The following is a 20,960-nucleotide window of genomic DNA, read 5'->3' on the forward strand; positions in this document are numbered from 1 at the left end:
ACGCACGGTACAGCAATCCCCGGGGATCAGATATCACTGGATATCACCCAGTCTGACCTTGCAGATAACACCGTTGTAGTTTGCATCTGAAAGCCAATAAGTTTATTTAATTTTACAACTGCATTTGTTCGTTGTAGCAATTCTCTGGATAAAAGACTAAACAATATGCAGTAGAGGGAGCACCATCTTCCTAAGGGAGCATACAAATGAGACAGAGCTGGGTGTAATAGTGAAAGGCGAACTGGAGTCGGATAAAGCTCCATGCACGCAGACATTCAGGCATCCTTTTTAATATTCCTTAGATTGTGAAGTGCTCTGTAGTTGACTTGGATTTACAGTTGTTTTTAGATACAGACAGATGTAAACAGGGTGGCACCCTTAGTAGTGAGAATTTGCTATGCAAGTCACCGCATTAATTTTTGCATTACACACTTGAGGTATCCTCAACACTGGGAGTTCATGAACTGCAATGCATTAATTACCGTGTGCCGAGGAACCAGTCGTGTCTACTGGAAAATTAAATGAGTTCTTTGATAAGTCAAATGGAATCCCACTTTTTGCTGCGTTGTTGGCAAACACGGGCTACATTTCCAGCCAAATATGTGGGGCATTTCACTTAATCAAACAAAACTGTTCAATTTCCGTGTTTACACAGATTTGTAAAACATTTAGTAAAACTCAAATCGAAATTAAAGTGTTAACAGCCACTCTGTGTAAAGGCGAGTACTTCACACAACATGCCAATCATCACATTTTCAGCAGCTTCAGCATGACTCTGTCAAGAGTTCTATTTAATAAATCATTCATAAATTATATGTGATCTTGGTGATTTTCAGCTTTAAATCTTCTTTGTAGAAGATTAATATTAATGCTGTTTGAGTGACTCTTTTCCATCAGTTTCTTTCTTCTCATTTTTCACTTTCACACTTACTTGTCGACTGAAACCTATGCCAATCAAACCTTACGCAAAGTCTTGCTTGTTAATTAGTCGCAAAATTTACACGGATCTGCCAAATTCTGTAATCTCACAGAAGTATAGCCAGTAACTGCAGAACCAAGTAACTACGATTTTTCCTCACTAAGCTCTTGGACAAAGGCAAATAATTGTAGCATGTTTATTTCTTTTTGTGTGGTTTTTTTTTTTTAGCTTTCTAGGGACTAAAAGGCAGCTATTATAGATGGATTGATTGGTCTTCATTATGCTGATTATTAATAATGTCAACAATGTACTCAAAATGATACTTGATACGTTGATGAAAGGATTTAATTAATAATACCAAGCCTTCAGACTGATGCAGTACCACCAATTCTATGTATTTACCAGTTAATCAATAGGTAATTTGTTGCCTTTGTTGCCTAGAAATATAAAAGTAATTTTGAATAAGGTTCAAACGAGCAAAGCATTTAACTGCTCATCTCGATCTCTCATCAAATTTCCGAGATGATGACTGCAAAACATTTCTATCTGTTCATTTCCGTCTGTCAAGCGTCCTACAAATGATTTTTGCTTTCTCTTTTGTGTGTGTGTGTGTGTGTGTGTGTGTGTGTGTGTGTGTGTGTGTGTGTGTGTGTGTGTGTGTGTGTTTTTAAATCTCTGTGCTGCCATGAAGAAAATCTTTGGATATTTGGGAATTCTTTGGCGTTAACTTTAATTGTTTATTTTTGAAATGTTTAATTCGTTCTGAAGAAATGTCAGCAGCATGTTAATTTCGTGTTGTTTGTTGTTTCCTTCCATGTTATGTTCTGGAAAGAATTTGAAGATACTTGGATACTGCATTTTAATTTGTTTAATATATATATATATATATATATATATATATATATATATATATATATATATATATATTTTTTTTTTTTTTTTTAGGTATTTATTTGACTGATGATCAGGAAACTATGCAGTAATCACATGGCGAGTAGAGTCAAAGTGGTAATAACTCACAGGTCTATTTTTAGTCAGTGTTTGTAGAGGAAGCATTGCTACAGTACTGTAGAGATTCTACAGGACTGAGCAAGAAAAGGTTGAGATTTATAATCAGGTGCTGCAAAATAACAACAACAATAATAAAAACTTAATTAGAGCCCTTATTAACCTGAGATGGTCTCACACGGACATCCGGAAACAAACTTCAAAGCGATGCATGCACACAGCACACTGTAAATGTCCAATCACTCAGACATATACAAGTTCACAGGCCCATACCCGTACTCCGGGGAGGTGGGGGGAAAATGAGATCAGATTCAGAGAGAGATCACTGATTGAGGGCAGTGAATCGATGGTTGGCTGGAGGCTCTGTGAAACCCGTGAGTGATGGTGCCGCATTTAATCGCCTTTTCTGTTTGTCTCAACTATGTTACATAATGGCTTCTTAACACCTGGGCTAACACCATGCTCAGTAAATGCCGTGTACACTAGAAAGAGGATCTAAAGTAAAGACAGGGGCGTTAATAGTTGGTTGATAGCATGCTGGCTACTTGGTTGTGATGGTGACAAATTGTCAGTCTCTGTGTAAGGATCTAGTCATGCTCAGTTGGCTATATCAGGCAGAGGCACAGGCTTAATCTGAGACTGGCATGCAATTTAAAGATTTCTTTCACTTTTGTGCGTTTCTGTGTGTGTGATAGATGTGGGAGGACCCGCAGACCCCATTGCCCCCTCCATCATCATCCCCCCAAAGAACACCAGTGTAACAGTCGGGAGAAACGAAGCTATCATGGAGTGTGTTGCCAATGCAAGGTAAATGTTCACAAAGAGACATGCAGATCCTGAGGAGGAGACTGCAAATACACACAGTCAGGCATTCACACATTATCAAAACACCACCACCTTCTCCCACCCCCGCATCTGATATTTTGTGATTTAAATGAATCTTTTGTTTGAACATAATAAAAAGTGTTTTGCACATCTCTCATTTTGTACCTCTCCTCCATTCTTCCCTTTGATTCAGGGCTGCACTCTGTTCTTCCAATCTTGCACAATCCCGGTTCTGAAATCTGACTATTATCTCAAATTCAAAGACTTAATCAGAATGACAGATGTATCCCATTGCTCCCCCAGTGCTCTGTAACCTTGAAACAGAATATAAATCTATATTAAAAACCACGCTCTCGGTCTCTTGCTCTCTTTTTCTCTTTTTCATCTTTTTCTTTTTCAGGCCTCTTGTCAAAATGAGTATCACTTGGAGAAAAGACGGGGCAGTGGTCAATACAGGGATTCGCGATTTTGGCCGTAGATTGGTCATCAGCTTGCCTGCAGTTAGCGATAGTGGCTACTATGAGTGTGAAGCGTCACTTCGGAGCAGCAGTGTCCCCTCCGTCACGGCCGGGGCCTACCTGCATGTTCTTGGTAAACAACGTTACAACATACATTTTGACCCTACAGAAAGCAGCTTAGCCTAAATGATCAGTGCTAATCTTCAAGCTGAGATACTTTTCAGAGTGTCCATTCAAAGTTTATATTTCAGTATTAACGCTAATACTGTTATATAAAGTCGTGTAAATGCGCTATTGCCAGATGACGGTGATGATAAAAAGCACGCATTAGTTTTGTAGCTGTTTTTAAAGGCTATTAGCGAGCAATCACTTTTCTTCTTCGGAACAGAATATCCTCTGTTTGTAAAAGAGCCGCCGAGTCACATCAGCGCAGAAATGGAGAAGGTAGTGGATATCCCCTGTCAGGCTCGAGGTTTGTGGTGTTTTTTTTCCACTATGCTCCTGCATGTGTGAAAGACTAAAAAAAGCAGTAAAAAAGAAAAGAAAATGGACTACAGGGTCACAGTGACCAGAGACAAAAAATAAGTAAATCCTTTCCTCCCTCTGCAGGCACACCACAGCCAGAGATAGTGTGGTATAAAGATGCAGTGCCCATCAGCCCGGTGAAGATCCCCAGGTACAGGGTGTTGGTAGGAGGCAGTCTACAGATCAACGGTCTCCTGCCAGATGACACAGGGATGTTTCAGTGCTTTGCTCGCAATCTAGCAGGAGAAATCCAGACAAACACCTACCTTGCCGTTACTAGTATGTCCCCCTTGAAATTTCTTTTCAAAGTTATCCACACGTCTGCTGATTCATTCTGTTTGTCTTTCAGCTCCTTCCTCTCTTCTCTTTCCTAATCCTCTCTTGTCCCACTCTCTGTCTTCCCTTTCTACACCCATCTATCTATATATCTCTTTGCAGTGACAGATTTGTCAGCCTTGGATGCTCGGGCAATTATTGCCTATTTTTGAATGAGAGAATGAGCAGGAGAAGCAGAGAGACAGAGGCGCCTTGTCAGATTCTCAGAGCTGTCTCTGAGAATGAGACTTGACAGCTGCCCCTTTTGTCAAGTCCATTAAGCTCTCAGCTGCTACCTGCTTTATTAGGGAGAAAGCTGTTTATGTCTCTCATTATCACCTCTGTCTTACCTGATTTTGCTTGAACCTATGCGTTTTTCTCTGTGTCTGTGCGTGTGTCTCATGTGCCTGACCCCTCCCCATCCAGGTATTGCTCCTAACATAACCGCTGGCCCCTCTGACAGTGCAGTGATTGACAGCATGTCAGTCATCCTACACTGTGAAACCTCGGGAGCCCCGCGGCCAGCCATCACCTGGCAGAAAGGTGCGTGGGCTAACAGCATGAGGTATTGGGGAGATTATTATGCTGCATTTTGACTCGTCAGTTAGACAAGAGCTATGAAAAAGATCCAGAATATATATTTTCTCCAAACAAGCTGTATTTCTTTACTGTTGCTGTGCTGCTTTCCCTTCTGTTTGTTTTCCCTGACATTTCTCCAATACTTTAATCTCTCTTGTTCTTTCCCCACACACCCCCCCCCCCCCCCCCCCTTTTTTTTTGTTCCCCGTCCTTTCTCCCATATCATCGATCACTTCCACCCTTCCCTGCAGGTGAACGTGTCTTGGCCAGTGGATCGGTCCAGCTGCCCAGGTTCACCCTGCTGGAATCGGGCAGCTTACTAATCAGCCCCTCCCACCTGTCTGACGCTGGAACATACACCTGCATGGCCAGTAACTCGAGGGGCATTGACGAGGCTTCAGCTGACCTGTTGGTCTGGGGTAAGCGTAACAGCAACTGGACACCCTCTGTAGAACAGAATAGAAGTTTTTTGGAGCACACCATAAGACTGTGTGATCTAAGCTATTTAAGCTATTCTATTTTAATCTCTCTCTTTATTTTTTACATTGTTCAACACTTGTATAACTTGCTGAAAATGATGAGACCTACTCTAGACCTTTGGAATATGAGAAAAAATAAAAGGAGAAAATGTCTTTTTTGGTATTGTTATTATTAAATACATGACGTGTTAAATTCTAGAAGAATTACATGCTTTTTTTTCTCCTAGAGGTCATTGTCAAGACAGTTGGACTTGCACGTGAACTCATTTTTGTGACTAAATTCACATTACAAGTCTCTGTAACCTTGCAAAATACTTTGCCCACTGAAAATAGAATATAATTTATGCTATTTCAGAGAGATATTGAGTGAAAGATGAGACCAATTCCTGTAATCTCTGTTCGGTTCACTGATCAAACAGTCTCTGAATAACAGCCTTTGGGCATTTTCACAGCACGTACCCGCATCACTAAACCGCCACAAGACCAGAGTGTCATCAAAGGGACTAAGGCTGTTATGACCTGTGGTGTAACCCATGATCCCAGTGTCACTGTAAGGTAATTTTTTGGAATATGCTCTCTTTTCTTGTTGGTCTTACTCCTCATTCTTTTTATGTAAGTAAATGTTGTGCAATTAAGTAGCACTTTTCAAAAAGAGCAGTATATGTTCACTTACCAGTAACGTGCCCTTAGGATCACCTTGGATTTTAGTTTCTTGCCCAAGGACACTTTGGCTTATGGAGTTGACAGACATCATGTCAACAATGGGAACTGTAGACAACCTGTTCTACTACCTGAGCCAAGGCCATCCCATATTTTTTAATCACTCCCAGCCTTGCGAACAAGCTTGGGCATCAGTGTTGTACTTAATTAGTTTATGAAATCTGCATGAGATCTCATAGTGTTTATCCACCCTTAGAAGACTTCCTATGGGAAGCATTCGAAATGCTTGGAGTCAGATTTAGGAATTAGTCCATTGCCTTCCCTCATTCTTTAGACAGTCTTGAGCATGACAGAGTGTGTGTACAGGCATCTGTCTCAGAGGGAGTGAAATGATGTCTATGGAGCCCAGTGATTAGAGAGCCTGTCACCTGTGGGCCTACGACATTGATCAGATTGCAGGGTAAACAGATGAATATGTAAACAGAGTAATAACTTCAGACAGCGCCTTTAATTAAACGCAACACAGAGGAGATTAGCTGCAGAGCGCGAATAGTCGCTATTAATCACGGGAGCTCCTAATATTTGCATGTCTGCATGCATGTGCGCATGTAATGGGGGGTGTCCATATGTGTGGGTGGGTTAAATAACGAGGAGCGAAATCCGCGGATGATAAGTTGTGACACAGAGAGAGATTTTTCTGATCCAAACACTTTGCTGCCAGCTTTGTTGCGCTTTTCGTTGTTGCTAGCACCTTCTGTGTTTGGCGCATGAACTCATAAAGGGCAAACAAATTTGCTGTAACTGTAAAGTGTTAAAGTTTGCGTATGCGTGTGTCTGTTTTTTCGTGGGTAACATAGTTACGTTGTCACGCACGTGCTTTCAGACATGTGTGGGAGAAGAGCGGCACTGTGATTGACGTGAACACGTCCCCGCGTTTGCGTCTGGAGCCTGACGGGACCCTGCACATCTCCCAAACGTGGTCGGGTGACATTGGAACATATACCTGCAGGGTGACCTCGGTGGGTGGCAATGACTCTCGCAGCGCCCACCTCCGAGTCAGGTTTGCATATTTACCCAATGTCTCCCCAGTCTTATCGTGCTGTTTTTAGTTGGTTTTTTTCCTCTGTGTTTTTTTTTTTCTTTTACATGCAACCAGGACATGATGGATGGATGTTTCCTCCACTGTTGTGGTTTATCACTGCTCTCCTCTCTAATCCATCAAACCCCTCAAATATTTACAATGCCTCGCTCTCACTCTAACTGTTCAGCTCTGTTATTTTCTGCCTTCTTGTCTGATTCTATTTCTCTTATCACTTGTTCCCTCTCACCCACATTTACACGTACAGGCAGTTACCTCATGCTCCAGAAAACCCAGTAGCAGTTCTGAGTACCACTGAGAAGAGGGCCATCAACCTAACGTGGGCCCAGGCCTTCGATGGCAACAGCCCCCTTATCCGCTACATCCTGGAGGTCTCAGAAAACAGTGAGTTTTTCCACCAAGCACCTCTATCACCTTTAACCATGCACACCTAATGCAAACTCACAAATGTAATAGTTTTATTAGTAATTTCAAAAGTGATATTGCTAGTTTGTTCTCAAAGGGAACACTAATTTGCAATCCCTCCTATTATATTACATTTCAATTGTGTATCTAAAATTGGCAGTTGCACACTCTCATACATTCCTCAATCTGTATAACTCAATTGCCTCACTTGTGCGTTTCCAAATTGTTTTGCTGTCCAATACTCTTATCTTCCTTTCACTTGATAAAATCAAAGAAGTGGGAATGTTTTCACCCACTGAGACTAAATTGCTCAACCATTTCTCATCGAAGCTCAGGCTAACTGAGTAGATGACAACTCATTATAAGGAAAATGAATCTGAGGATGCAGATGGGATCTGGGTTTTGGATAATTGAATTGCTATTTGATATTTAGAGGGACTTTATGCAAAATAAATTATTTGTCTCCTATCAGTAGCTGCACTATTATTTCTGAAAAAACGAAACAGTGGTGTGCAGGGATAGTCAGAAATAACAATGAATTTAAATTTAAGTTCGCAAGTGGTGGAGAGAGGTTTTTTTTCTCAAGTCTTAATGACCTCACAAGGTCATTCATCATTCTCTAGCTACTGCTCACAGCTTTATCTTTATGTGTGTCCTCTCTATCTCAGATGCGCCTTGGACAGTGCTGCTGGCCAACATTGAGCCAGAGTCTACTGGGGTTACTGTTGGTGGCCTCATCCCGGCGCGTTCATACCAGTTCCGCCTGTGTGCCGTAAATGACGTGGGCAGAGGCCAGTTCAGCAAAGAGACTGACCGGTGGGTGCTGCACTTAGCTGTTATGCATCTGCTGAATGTTAAAAATATTGCTCGTAGACTGTGTTTTTTAATGTGTACACTGGCCGCGAGACAAGCGTTGCACTTTGGAGGGCTTTTACTGTTCTGGAACAAGCCGTTCTTCCCCGCTCGTCTTGGCAGTTCAATAGAAAATCCTGTGATTATTTCCTGTAAGTCCACTTTTTGGTCTTCATTCCTCTGGGAGTGAGGGAGAGATGAGCCGGCTTCAGGATGGGCCTTTTCAAGATAAAACTGTGAATGAGCTGAAATTGCGCTTTGTGAAGACTTGATGGGTGCGCTGACCCAGCTTCGTCTCGCTCCCTCCTATTAACTTCCTTTGCCATACTTCATGAGTAAAATACAGAGAGGCTTGAAAGTGGCAGAGCTCAACACAGACTCAAATCTCAAGTGAATTTTCTTGACTAGGAAGAAGAAGCTGTCATAAACATGCAGGCCCACCTCCGCGCACTCTCACACACATTCTTAGCTCATCACTATTCACCTATGCACACTACTGTCTGACCTTGCGCGCATCAACACAACCCATTGGATGTTTTTTTCTAACTGCAGAAAGACCCTCCTCAAACCACACACTTTCGCGGAGCCAAATTCCAGTGTGAATCTGCCCAGACAAGAATGCACCACAGGAGGGTGACTGAGCGTCAGTGAGTGCAGGGCTTTTCTGAGGCACACCTCTTTGATCCTAAACACTCTGCTTTATCTCCTCCAGAGCAGTGCTCCGGTGCACTGGGAAGAAATCAAGATGTCATCTTAAATTGACTTAAGGGAAAAGTCTGCCTGGATCTCTCTTTCTTGTTCTTTTATATCTTTCGCTCACTCGCCCTGTCTCTCCATTGTGCTGCTCCATTTTTTACCAAGGCCTCTTTGATCTTTTTTCATGCCACAGCAAGCTGTCCCTCTGCGGACAGTATTATAGAGAATATGTTTTGGACAAAGACACAGCAACACTTAACCCAACTTTCCTTTATGGTGTTCTGAAAAAAACACAAAAAGCTGTCTTTATTATGTTTTGATGTCTATGATGAAATGGAATAGAAATATGCAGAAACCCAGGATAATTAATGCACGGCTTCACTTTGTCTCTGCTTTTACCTCTCCTTTATTCTTTCTTTTCTCCTTGCTCCTCGCTGCAGACTAACTCTCCCCGAAGAACCTCCCAGCGCCCCCCCTCAGACAGTCATCGCAAGTGGCCGCACAAATCAGTCCATCATGATCCAATGGCAGCCACCCCCTGAGAGTCATCAAAATGGTCCACTCCAGGGCTACATCATCAGGTAAAAAGACCATGACAACCTGCCTGTTTCTCTCTCTCTCTTTTTTTTTATCCAGGGATAGGTGCCTGTCTGGCCCTGTGCCATTCAGATGCGATAATAACTGTTATGCCAGTCCCTTTTCTCCCTTTCCATTTTGCTTCATTCTTGCTCATTGTGTCTGTAGAATAATTGGTGCAAATTAAATACCTTCTTCTACATCCATCTGTTGTCACCTCTCTTTTTGTAGCCATTTTATAACTGCTCTGCATGATTTTTTTTTTTCGTACTCTTACTGCTCTCAGTCCCTCGCTATTGGCAAAAAAATGCCAGTAAAATCCTAATATATGTTTATTGTGTTCTGTCTACTCCCCGAAAGCCTTCGGTTGATCCAGAATGCTGGAGCATGAGGACTGACAGGGCTAGAAAGAGAGACCATTTTTCTCCCATTTTAGCTTGTCTTCATGTTGTCCTTGCTAAATCCAGAATCTGATTTAAAAACCTTTTTTCACATATAAAGTCTTGAATAGTCAGGCCCCATCTTATTCTAAAAACTATATCGCCTTGAAAAACCACTTCCCTCTCAGACTGCTGGTTTACTTCATATTCCCTAACACACTTGTGGATATTTAAAAGTAAAATGGGAGAGAGCCTTCATGTTTCAGGCCCCTCTTCTGTGGAACCAGCTCCCAGTTTGGATATAGGAGACATCCTCTCTTTTTTTAAGATTAGACTTAGGACTGGATCAGGTGAGCCTGAATGCTTCCAATAAGCCTAGGCTACTGTGGGGTTTCCATTATGGATTCAGTATTTCTTCTTCTTCTCACCTCTTTTCACTTTCTATTTGTTTATATAACACTTTGTGTTTAATTATTAGTTATTAATATCCTTTTTTCCTCACCCCCAACTAGTCACAGCAGATGGCTGTCCCTCTCTGAGCATGGCTCTGCCAGAGGTTTCTTCCTTTTAAAAGGTTTTTTTTTTTTTTTTCATTTCCACTGTCACCAAGTGCTTGGTCACAGGGTGGTCTGATTTTTTGGGTTTTCTCTCTATTATTGTAAGGTCTTTACAATGTAAAGTGCCTTGAGGCGACTGTTGTTGTGATTTGGTTGCTGTATAAATAAAACTGAACTGAATTGAATGGTCTGTGCGGTCCTTGTCTTTCTGTCTTTCTCTATCCTTCAATTACTCTGCTCTCAGGTACTGTCTGTCTGGGCTTCCAGTTGATTGTCAGATGAAAAACATCACAAACCCAGACCAAACAAGTTTGCTCCTGGAGGACCTCATCATCTGGACCAACTACGAGATTGAGGTGGCAGCGTACAATGGAGCAGGCCGGGGCACCTACAGCCACAAAGTCACTGAGTGGACTCTGCAAGGAGGTGAGAGTAGCAAACAGACAATATTATAGTAAAAGCAGGGCTCAAGTTAATCGTTGTCTGCAGGCATCACGCTGTGGGTTTCAAAGTTTCCCTTTTTACTTAAAATTAAGCTTGAAACGTGAAACTTGACACATTTATCTTTCTTTAATGTCAAATTAAGAGTTATCAATCATGCAATCATGTTTTCATTTTTTTATTTACCACTGAAATGGTGATGTGTACACATTTTAAAGAGTACAGCCACTACATTTTTTATTTCTGTTTCCTATCTTGAATCATAAATCAGCATTCAGCACAGAGCAGCAAAAAGGTCTGTAAAAGGCATGACAAGTCATAAGTAAGTGCTATTTTCCTTTCAACGCTGCTTATTTTTAGTCTTAATAAATGCTGCGATAAACACAGTATACAGCTATGAGCCCATAAGCGTCATCATATACTTCAGCCCAGGCTTTTACTTAACTTTTAGTTTGGGGTTTGAGATTTATCTAGATTCATTAATTTTGTCCTTGCTTATTTTTATCACATATCTCTGTATGGTTATGCATAACACATGCTTACTACCTTTTAAATATATATGTTTTTCTTTGAAAATGTGTGTCTTTTTTACTGAGTGCCCCATTAAAATGCATGCTGTTGTTCAGACTTTCATAGTTTCATAGTTTCCAGATTTTTGCATTTGTCCTTATTTTTTTTATTTTAGAATGTTTTTGTTTGTTTGTTTGTTGGTTGGCTGGTTGGTTGGTTGGTTTTTATTATAATAATAATATGTTATACAGTAGTGGCAGCAGGAACAGCGCTATGATTAGCACTGTTGCCTCACAACAAGGTCCAAAGAGGGTTGTAGTTTTGAATCGGCAACGTTTCTATGGGTAGTTTGCTTGTTCTCCTCATGTCTGCATAGGTTGTCTCCAGGGACTTAAACTTCCTCCTACAATCCAAAGACATGCAGTTAGTGAGATTAGGTTAACTGATTACAGACATCCCAGTCTCCATAAGTATAACCTTTATTTTGACAGCCCAAAGACTTTGGTTGTTTTTCTCAGCACAGATTTAATTGTTTCTGCATATAAACTATCGAGTGATGATGAGTGTCAGATATGTGACATATTTTTTGATTTTTGCAGAGAGAACCTGTCTCGGTTGGCTTCTTTTCTCATTGTACATGCTGAGTAGTGTAATTAGAACACATATTGTGAACTTTCCCCGGTGTCATACAGCTACATATTTCGACACGCCTACTGATTCCAACACCTTAGGCTTCTTGTTTCCCTGTCTGTTCAAAATCTTCAGAGGATAAAAGTCAAATTAGCAAAATCTGTTTTTGCCTTTGTGGCAGCAGATCTGAAGGGAACAAGCTTTTAGATATTTAGCTTTCGGAAATCTGGCTTCATATTTTTTTCCAACGTGACGTTGTAACACAGTAACATGCTGACTTTTTGTAGATTCCAGCTTTTGTGTTAGCGTGTTGAAAGGTTAATCTGAGTTTTTACTTTAAGATTTAAAGATGTCATCATTGCTGCCAGTCAAGGTCAATCCATAGATGACAGTATGTCTAGAAATCTTCCTTCTATACTTTACCAAATGCCTTCTGATTCAGATGCACTGTGCTGACGTTGAATGTGATTTTAAATTCCTTTAACTTGTATATAAAGCTCTGACAGGCTTAACACATATCTCTGGATGCCTGTCATGGTAAATCCATTACATGAACAGAGATCTCTGCACCATACTCAATAAATATTCCCTTGAGCATCCATAAGAAAACTGGGAGGGTTCACATTTCATCATATGTTCCATTTCCTGCTAAGAAACAGTTATCCAAGGAAAATTCAGAAGTTATTTTTGACTTCTTTGGATTTTACAGGCGCTCGGGTTTTTGCATTACTAGTCTGTTACACTCTTTTCAAGTCTAAATGTCAGGTAGCGTAAAAGAGAGTGAGAGCAGGCTCTTAGTTTGTTCCTATAGTATGGAAATAAATAAACAGAGCTCTTGTGTCTGTCTTAGTTATGATTATAATTGCGCAGCTTCAGCAGCACATGCCTTTTGTTTATTTTAAGAAACACTGCTCTTCGAGTGCTTTCTCATTTCTCCCTCAGTTTCCTCTTTGCATTCTTCCATACATAGCCCTTTGTATAAATATTGTTCATTTGTGTAATGAGCCCTACATGTGTCTTTGAGATGAATACAAGCTGTCTCTTTGAACGCTTTGTTTTGTCTAACGACAAACTTTTATTTTGAAATGAGGGAATCTGTCTGGCACAACTAATCTTAAAACCTTGGAAATTTGTGCACACATTTTGTGTAATGTCTGATCAATTAGCCAGTTAATGATCGATTCCAGCTCAGAATCCGTTGCATCTGCAATTAAACAAATGTGTGGAGAAGCACAACCGTGCTGTGGCGAATTAGCAAAACTATGAAACCTGGAAAGTATAGCATATGTCGCAATTTTATTTCCCTTTTCTCTTCACTTGCAAAAATGTAAAAATGGTTTCATCATCTGTGTCATTGTTAGTGAACACGAGCAGTGAACATGTTTAGCTGAGCTCTCGTTAATTGGATGTTTCCATCATTCATGCCATTAAAGACAGAAGAGCAGAAGAGCAGGTTATGCTCTGAATTTCAATACAAGAGAATTAAGAAATGCACAAGGACAGGAGGACCAGTACCGGCCAGTCAGCTTCATTAATGTGCAACTCCCTGACTGTTTTCCGGTGTTACATCAGAGTGGCATGCTCGCTTCAAACTGCTGCAGGGTTCACCTGGAAGCTGCCTGAGGCAACTGCTTTCACACCCGGTGTGATTGGCATGTTCTTACCTCCCCAAATGAGCAAAAATAAAAAATTCCCTGAGCCTGATTCTCACGCTCTAAATGAGGTTGGTCTGAAAGCGCCTCTTGAAGGCTTTTCCTTCCATGTCTCATCACTATTCCCATTTTTCTCTCTTCCTTTGCTTATCTGTCTGCCCCTCTCTCCCTCTACCTTAATCTTTCACTCTGCCTGCACCTCTTAATGTTTTTTTTTAACTTCCTCTGGATCAGTGCCCACTGTGCCACCAGGAAATGTACAAGCCGAGGCTGTCAACTCCACTACTGTGCGCTTTACCTGGACTGCCCCGAGCCCGCAGTTTATCAATGGAATCAACCAGGGATATAAGGTGAGCAGCTCCTTTCTGTAAACTGGTGCACTCTGGTGGTCAAGAAGGGCATTGTTGTTACAGTATACAAGCACTATCAGTCAGATTTTTTTTTTAACTCACTTGATAAATCCTAAAAAAATCTTTGGTACCCAAAATGTCCACAATAACATCTCCTGTTATTCAATTTCCAGCTTTTGGCCTGGGAACCAAGTCGGCCCAACGAAGTCGCTGTGGTTACAGTGCGCCCCAACTTTCAGGACAGCGTTCACATTGGCTATATAGCAGGCCTTAAAAGGTTCACAGAATACTACACTTCAGTATTATGCTTCACTACCCCGGGAGACGGTCCCCGCAGTCCGCCTCAGCGGTTACGCACACATGAGGATAGTATGTGTCCCTGTTCAGGAAGTTATGTTGGTATTTAAAGATCATTATGTGCCAGGCTGTTGTCCTACTCATACGCTATTTGTTTTTATTATGTTTTTATAGCCCCTGGTGCAGTGGGACACCTTAGTTTCACTGACATATTGGACACCTCTCTAAAAGTTAGTTGGAAGGAGCCACAAGAGAAAAATGGTATTCTCACAGGTAACCATTAAAGATGACTATATAACATGATTATGTCCCTTTGCGTTGTCCACTGTTTTAAGTCACCAAGACATAAAACTGAAATTACTGCGTAACTGTTTGGTAATTCCCCACCACTTTCAGGTTATCGCATCTCCTGGGAGGAGTTCAACAGGACAAATACCAGAGTAACCCATTATTTGCCCAACCTGACTCAGGAGTACAAGGTTACGGGGCTCACTCCTCTCACTACTTACACCATCCAGGTGGCAGCCATGACCTCCAAGGGCCAAGGCCAGCTCTCTGCTTCCACTATTTCCTCTGGTGTACCCCCAGGTCAGGCCTTTACTGAGTAGTTTAACGATTAGTACTCGGTAGACACTAGAATAGTAATTTTACTGAGCGGATTTCTGTTCAGCAACCTCTAAATTCTATGAACAATTCAATTACTACTATTCAAGTGTTCATTCAATTCTTCACTACAGAGCTACCTGGCCCTCCAACCAATTTAGCCATCTCCAACATCGGCCCCCGCTCTGTCACTCTCCAGTTCAAACCTGGTTATGATGGCAAAACATCCATTTCCCGTTGGCAGGTTGAAGCTCAGGTATGATTTAGTTAGACATTTTAAGATTATTGTATTTATCTTTATTTTCATGCTTAGGTTGAACTGTCATTTTTGTTTCATTTGTTCAGCTGCTGATACCACTCCATTTCCCTATGCATTTTAGATTGGTATAATTGGAGAGAATGAAGAGTGGCTAATGGTTCACCAGCTGGCTAATGAACCTGATGCTAGATCACTGGAGGTTCTGGACCTGAACCCTTATACTTACTACAGGTGAGTGCACACGCATCAAACCACTGCGCACCCTCCACACACAGAAACTGTCTCTCCTGTCTAATGTTAGATTAGGAATTATTTTAGCCTTTAACTCTGCTCATAAAAAGATCCTGTTCCCTTTTGCTACATTGACCGACTTTGTTTTTGGACATCATTAAAGCCCCATTTCATCAGACCTGTAACAGATCAGTTCTAATCCTCTGTATCATGATCAACACCAGTTTATCCACAATGTTATCCACAGTTATCTGGCTTCCTTTGTTGCAGGTTCCGAATGCGTCAGGTAAACATCGTGGGCACAAGTCCTCCAAGTCAGCCGTCCAGAAAGATCCAGACCCTGCAGGCCCCTCCAGACATCGCCCCAGCAAATGTCACCCTGCGCACAGCTAGTGAGACCAGCCTGTGGCTTCGCTGGGTGGTAAGCCACCCTTCATTTCACATTGGTCCCAATTCAGTTAGTCTGAAGTTTATTGAGTTTCATCAGATATTATTAGGTCAGGACTCAATTTTGGATATGTAGATTTTAGCATGTTTTTGCATGCACCATGTAAAGGCTATTTTTAAATTACTTTTTTTTCTTCTGGAAATGTTGGAAAGTATGGTTGGGATAAGACAGAATTGGGAAAATGCCCTTGGGTTGTTAAAATTATTAAGATAAGCTTTGTAAAAATCTGATTTTGGTGAAGGACATAAAAATTCATCCATCCATTTACATTTTACGGTCCCATAAAAATCGTGGGGAAAAAATCACATAATAAAAAGTTTGCAATAAAATGATTACTTTGACAGTTTAAAATAAATAAACCTGTTTTCAAAAGCCTTAGTTTAGAAACCTTTTTTATGTTGTTTTTTTTGCTTCTGCAAATTTGCTGCTCTTCTCTGGATTCTCTTATATGATGAATAAATAAAGGAGATGATATTTACGATGGTTCAGAAAGCCACATGCACTATGTCCTTGGTTATGGCTAATTTCTGTGTCAGCAAGGTTCTCTTTGCGTCACCGCGGTGTCAACTAAGCACCGAGACACAGAGACTCGTGGCATTCCTGCAGCTCCTTAAAAGGATTAAAAAAGGTAGATATACCAGCAAATAGGTGTCAGCTGGGTAATAGGCTCTACAAATTGATGACATAGCTCACTGATCGTGACCTCCTTTCACAAGCTGAGTGTTAAACTGTCGTAAAAATTTTGTGGCTCACTTCATGGCTGTGGCATAGAAGCATCTATGAATCAGGACTGCGCTAATTTAAAAACTACAGCTCCTTATGTTCAGTGCACTTAAGCACTTGCAAACATCAATTGTTTGCAAGTGCTGGTGATAGCTACTATTCTCAAATAATTGATCTATGTTAATCTTATTAGTACTGACAGACAAAGTTAAGTGAAAGTGAAAGTGCACAACTCTGTTGCTTGTGAAGCTTGCACACAAGAATTTCACTCACATGTGCTGTACCAATGTACCTGCACATGTGATGTGACAATAAAAGTGATTTGATTTGATTGGAAGAATATTGTTGCATTTCAGTAATAATATATTTTTAAAAATCCGAAAAGCTATATTTATGCCCTGCTAAGCAACTACATTTTAATTGCTTTTCAAGACTTGTAGCCTAAATATGAACCTGTAGTTCCTGATTTAAAGTTCTACAGTTTTCTTAAAACATTATCGCATTTTAAAATCTAAGCTAATCCCTGCAATTCAAACGAATTCTTCTTGTTCTGGCAACACTTTGTACCTACTGTCAATTATGATGAAATTTCTATTGATCTTGCTTGAACTGTGGATATAAAAACAGCAACAACAAAAAATCATCTTAGCCTCTTCCAGAGTGGGAGTACAATGGCAATCCAGATCTGGTTGGGTATCGCATCCAGTACGCCAAAGCCGGAACTAAAGGGGGGGTCCTTTCTCACGTCATAATGGACCGCCTAGAGAGGGAGTTCACCATAGAGGACTTGGAAGAATGGACAGAGTATGAGGTCAGAGTTCAGGCCATCAACGGTATTGGCTCTGGACCATGGAGTCAGCCAGTCCACTGCAGGACAAGGGAGTCTGGTGAGAAAATAAATATCCTATGGCAACATAAATCACATAAATGTCATTGAAGTCTTTTAAATGTCCTCCTTTATCTTCTGCTGCAGTCCCCTCCAGCGGCCCCACCAATGTCTCAGCATTCGCCACCACCTCCAGCAGCATATTGGTGCGGTGGGGAGAGGTCCAAGAGACTGACCGCAATGGACTCATCTTGGGCTATAAGGTAACAGCTCTGACTGTTTGTCTGAAATTGAAACAGATTTCAGAGTAAAATTCATATAAATAATGTGCTTCTAAGTGCTAATACTCCTAAAGTCATTATGTAAAATATTCTGCATCTTTCAGGTTGTTTATAAGGAGAAGGACTCAGACACAGCTCCAGATTTCTGGACAGTAGAGGGAAACACCAGTCATAGTGTCCAGCTAACTGGTCTGGGCAAGTATGTGCTCTATGAGATCCAGGTATTAGCCTTCACACGAATCGGAGACGGAAGGTGCAGCTCACCGTCCATTCTAGAGAGGACTTTGGATGATGGTAAATTAACTTTTCCAAGCAACTTTAACCTTTCTGCTGTAGCTGAAGCTCTTCATGTTTCATCTCTAAACAAATGTAATATCAATAATGTTCTTTTTTCAAATGTATACATTTGCTTTTCTTAAATCACTGGATTTCTGTTATGTATGATATTCTTGCCTAATGATTTTTCATTTGCTGTGACAGTACCAGGCCCTCCAGTTGGCATCTTGTTCCCAGAAGTCAGAACCACCTCTGTTAGGCTTATCTGGCAACCTCCTGCACAGCCTAATGGAATTATACTGGGTGAGTTTACAATAAGCAGAACTTCTACTATAGACTTTGATAGCATTGGGAGAGAAAGTCAAGGCTGGTCAAGGCAGTGGAATTTTATTTTTATAACAGCTTTCAATATGTAGGAGTTATAAAGGGCAGTGAATGATATATTAAAGACATTAAGCAAAGGTATAAAAGACATAGAAGGCAATAAAAAGACACAAATTAATGGGATGTAAAATGAGTAAAATATACGAGAAGATGAAAATCAGTTAAAATAAAAAAGACAAATTAAACAGAAAAATAAAAACTTACAGCTCAGCTTCAGTTCTGGAGTGTCTCAAATTAAATTTCATAAAAATGAGGGGGGAAAAAGAGCCTTAAGTCTTAAGCCATGATTAAAAAAAATTTTTTTGACCAAGAGTGGAATTTCCCTTCAAATTTCCCCATCTCCTCTGGTTTGATTTTGCACTGGAGCCAATTTGTTCTTCTTGCTTATCCCTTTTTATGCACGACTTTATTTTGATATGAGTTTGTCTTCTTAGCTTATCAGATCACATTCAGAAGAAACTCTTCAAATAGCAATGCTGCCACCGTAGATGTGCTGAGCCCCAGTGCACGACAGTACACAGCAGCAGGACTGAAACCAGAGATGGTTTATGTATTCCGGCTCACTGCTCAAACACGCAAGGGTTGGGGGGAGGCTGCTGAGGCTCTGGTGGTCACAACAGAGAAGAGAGGTTAGTGTAAAATGCTGCAGCTAAAATGTATTATTTAAATGATCCACCTCTAAATATTAAGGCTGAGAGGGACCGTGTGTGTCTGTCTGTGCCCTTTAGCTCGACCCCAGCCCACGAGCCGTCCCACAGTGCCTCAAGAGGAAGTCCAGGCTCGTAGAGTGCTGTTGTCATGGGAACCAGGCAGCGATGGCTTGTCCCCAGTTCGTTACTATACAGTCCAGTACAGAGAGCTTCCAGACAGCAACTGGACTGTTCATTCTGCATCAGTCAGTCATGAAACAAACTCCTATATAGTGGACAGGTAAACATAAAAGTCTGCTTTAATAACTGCATTACCCTTATTATTGTTAGTAGCTCTGTGTGACATATACATGCCTTCTTCTCTCCCTCAAGGTTAAAGCCATTTACTTCTTACCAGTTCCGTGTTAAAGCCACCAATGACATTGGAGACAGTGAATACTGTGAGGAGAGTGAAGCCATCACTACGCTACAGGATGGTAAGAATTTGTGACTAACCCAGCATGCACCACAGAGACATTATCTATTGATTTTTCCATTGAGTTTCTAACTGCAAAAGCATGCCTTTACATTTAAGCTTTGACTTTGAATTATCGCAGTGAATACTTTACGTCAACAGTATGTGTATTTACTGTCGAGCTGTTCTCCACCACACTGTTTGAACGCCGTATCGCTTTCCACAGCTATGCTGAACTGGTAACACAATGTTGTTGGTTTTTTATCTTTTCTAGCTCCAGACAAAGCACCAACAATATTGTCTGTTACACCCCACACCACCACCTCTGTACTGGTCAGATGGCAGGTAGGTTGGTAGCTTGAAAATGCTTTTCCTTTCTTTTATTTTGCAAAGGATAATAGAATAGAAACTAATATTAATTGGCCATCATTAATGTTGGACATTAAGCAGACTTCCTCTCCTCCTAGCCTCCTCCTGAGGACCATATAAATGGAGTCTTGTTGGGGTTCAGAGTCAGGTACAGGGAGCTACACTATGACAGAGTACGCAGCTTCACTGTCCGCACAGTCAACAGTCCCTCAACCAACTGGGCTGATCTTACTGGTGAGTTAGCTACTTTTTGAAAGCTTTTGCCTGTTATTTAAATACCTTCACTTAATTATGCTGCTTTAGCATCACCGAATGCTGCAGGCGATCCAAAAAATATAAACAGAAATGCGCTCTTTGCCATTTTTCTAAACCCGCTTTTATTCCTCCCTATTTTCCTATTTAAACTCCAGCTCCCTACAGCGTCAGGAACTTGAGTGAATCCTCGCTCACCCAGTATGAACTCGATAGTAAGTCGCGTATCTCTCTTTATGCCCCTCTCTTCCATTACCCTCCATCTGTTTGCATGTCATCTGTGAAAGTTTATTTGCACAAAATATGCCATTTGTATACTAATTTACAGCAAGTGTGCCTTCCATCCTCCCACTCATCTGTAGCCACTAAGGGACCACCGCGGTTTCTTACTGTGTGCAAATGACTTTAATCTCTCCAAGCTTCCCTGTCATTATTTCAGCATGCGTTCTGTCTTTTTAATCACTGACAAATCTTCCACGTCCCCACAAGAACCTCATCTTTTTATCAGTATGCTTCTTAATTCTCACACTCCATTGTTCTGCCACGGGCATCACTGTGACTGTCTCTCACCGGAGTAACTTCTTATTACTCTTTCATCCTAACTGTTCTATTAAAATACTGCTATGGGTTCTCTGCTTGCAGATTTGAGTAAACACAAACGCTATGAGATTCGTCTCAGTGTGTATAATGCAGTGGGGGAGGGTCCTAGCAGTGCACCACAGGAAGTGTTTGTTGGAGAGGCGGGTATGTTTCTTTTCTCTCTGTGCAGCAAGTTTGCAAGACTACTTACCCTTTATCTTTATTCAATTTTTAGCAGTTATATCACATAATAGCTCAATTACTTAAATCCTGCCCTTATCTAGTCCCAACAGCCCCTCCGCAAAATGTGGTGGTCCAGTCCTCAACAGCAACACAGCTGGATGTTACTTGGGACCCACCTCCTCTGGATGCCCAGAATGGAGACATACAGGGCTACAAGGTATCAATAATG

General features: G+C 41.1%; 1 protein-coding gene across 2 annotated transcripts in view; it reads left to right on the forward strand.

The window, feature by feature from the left end:
• The window catches only part of LOC146671755 (protein sidekick-2-like), a 90,929-nt gene that overhangs the window by 60,536 nt on the left and 9,433 nt on the right, over positions 1–20,960 (forward strand). For both annotated transcript variants that reach the window (XM_085404109.1, XM_085404108.1), the window contains exons 6-36: positions 2,623–2,734; positions 3,153–3,343; positions 3,599–3,682; positions 3,820–4,014; positions 4,477–4,593; positions 4,881–5,048; positions 5,561–5,663; positions 6,652–6,828; positions 7,115–7,251; positions 7,941–8,088; positions 9,261–9,401; positions 10,578–10,759; positions 13,801–13,916; positions 14,090–14,285; positions 14,388–14,486; positions 14,610–14,801; positions 14,951–15,072; positions 15,197–15,306; positions 15,577–15,727; positions 17,127–17,364; positions 17,451–17,566; positions 17,689–17,878; positions 18,065–18,163; positions 18,679–18,873; positions 18,973–19,174; positions 19,267–19,370; positions 19,623–19,693; positions 19,816–19,951; positions 20,128–20,184; positions 20,612–20,713; positions 20,833–20,948. In XM_085404109.1, coding sequence (XP_085260235.1) covers positions 2,623–2,734; positions 3,153–3,343; positions 3,599–3,682; positions 3,820–4,014; positions 4,477–4,593; positions 4,881–5,048; positions 5,561–5,663; positions 6,652–6,828; positions 7,115–7,251; positions 7,941–8,088; positions 9,261–9,401; positions 10,578–10,759; positions 13,801–13,916; positions 14,090–14,285; positions 14,388–14,486; positions 14,610–14,801; positions 14,951–15,072; positions 15,197–15,306; positions 15,577–15,727; positions 17,127–17,364; positions 17,451–17,566; positions 17,689–17,878; positions 18,065–18,163; positions 18,679–18,873; positions 18,973–19,174; positions 19,267–19,370; positions 19,623–19,693; positions 19,816–19,951; positions 20,128–20,184; positions 20,612–20,713; positions 20,833–20,948 — 4,367 coding nt within the window. The remainder of the gene's footprint in view (positions 1–2,622; positions 2,735–3,152; positions 3,344–3,598; positions 3,683–3,819; positions 4,015–4,476; positions 4,594–4,880; positions 5,049–5,560; positions 5,664–6,651; positions 6,829–7,114; positions 7,252–7,940; positions 8,089–9,260; positions 9,402–10,577; positions 10,760–13,800; positions 13,917–14,089; positions 14,286–14,387; positions 14,487–14,609; positions 14,802–14,950; positions 15,073–15,196; positions 15,307–15,576; positions 15,728–17,126; positions 17,365–17,450; positions 17,567–17,688; positions 17,879–18,064; positions 18,164–18,678; positions 18,874–18,972; positions 19,175–19,266; positions 19,371–19,622; positions 19,694–19,815; positions 19,952–20,127; positions 20,185–20,611; positions 20,714–20,832; positions 20,949–20,960) is intronic.

This window comes from Rhamphochromis longiceps, linkage group LG4 (genome assembly GCF_057381845.1).
Source record: "Rhamphochromis longiceps isolate RC_006_pf linkage group LG4, R_longiceps_female_GT1.1, whole genome shotgun sequence".
Classification (NCBI taxonomy): Eukaryota; Metazoa; Chordata; class Actinopteri; order Cichliformes; family Cichlidae; genus Rhamphochromis; species Rhamphochromis longiceps.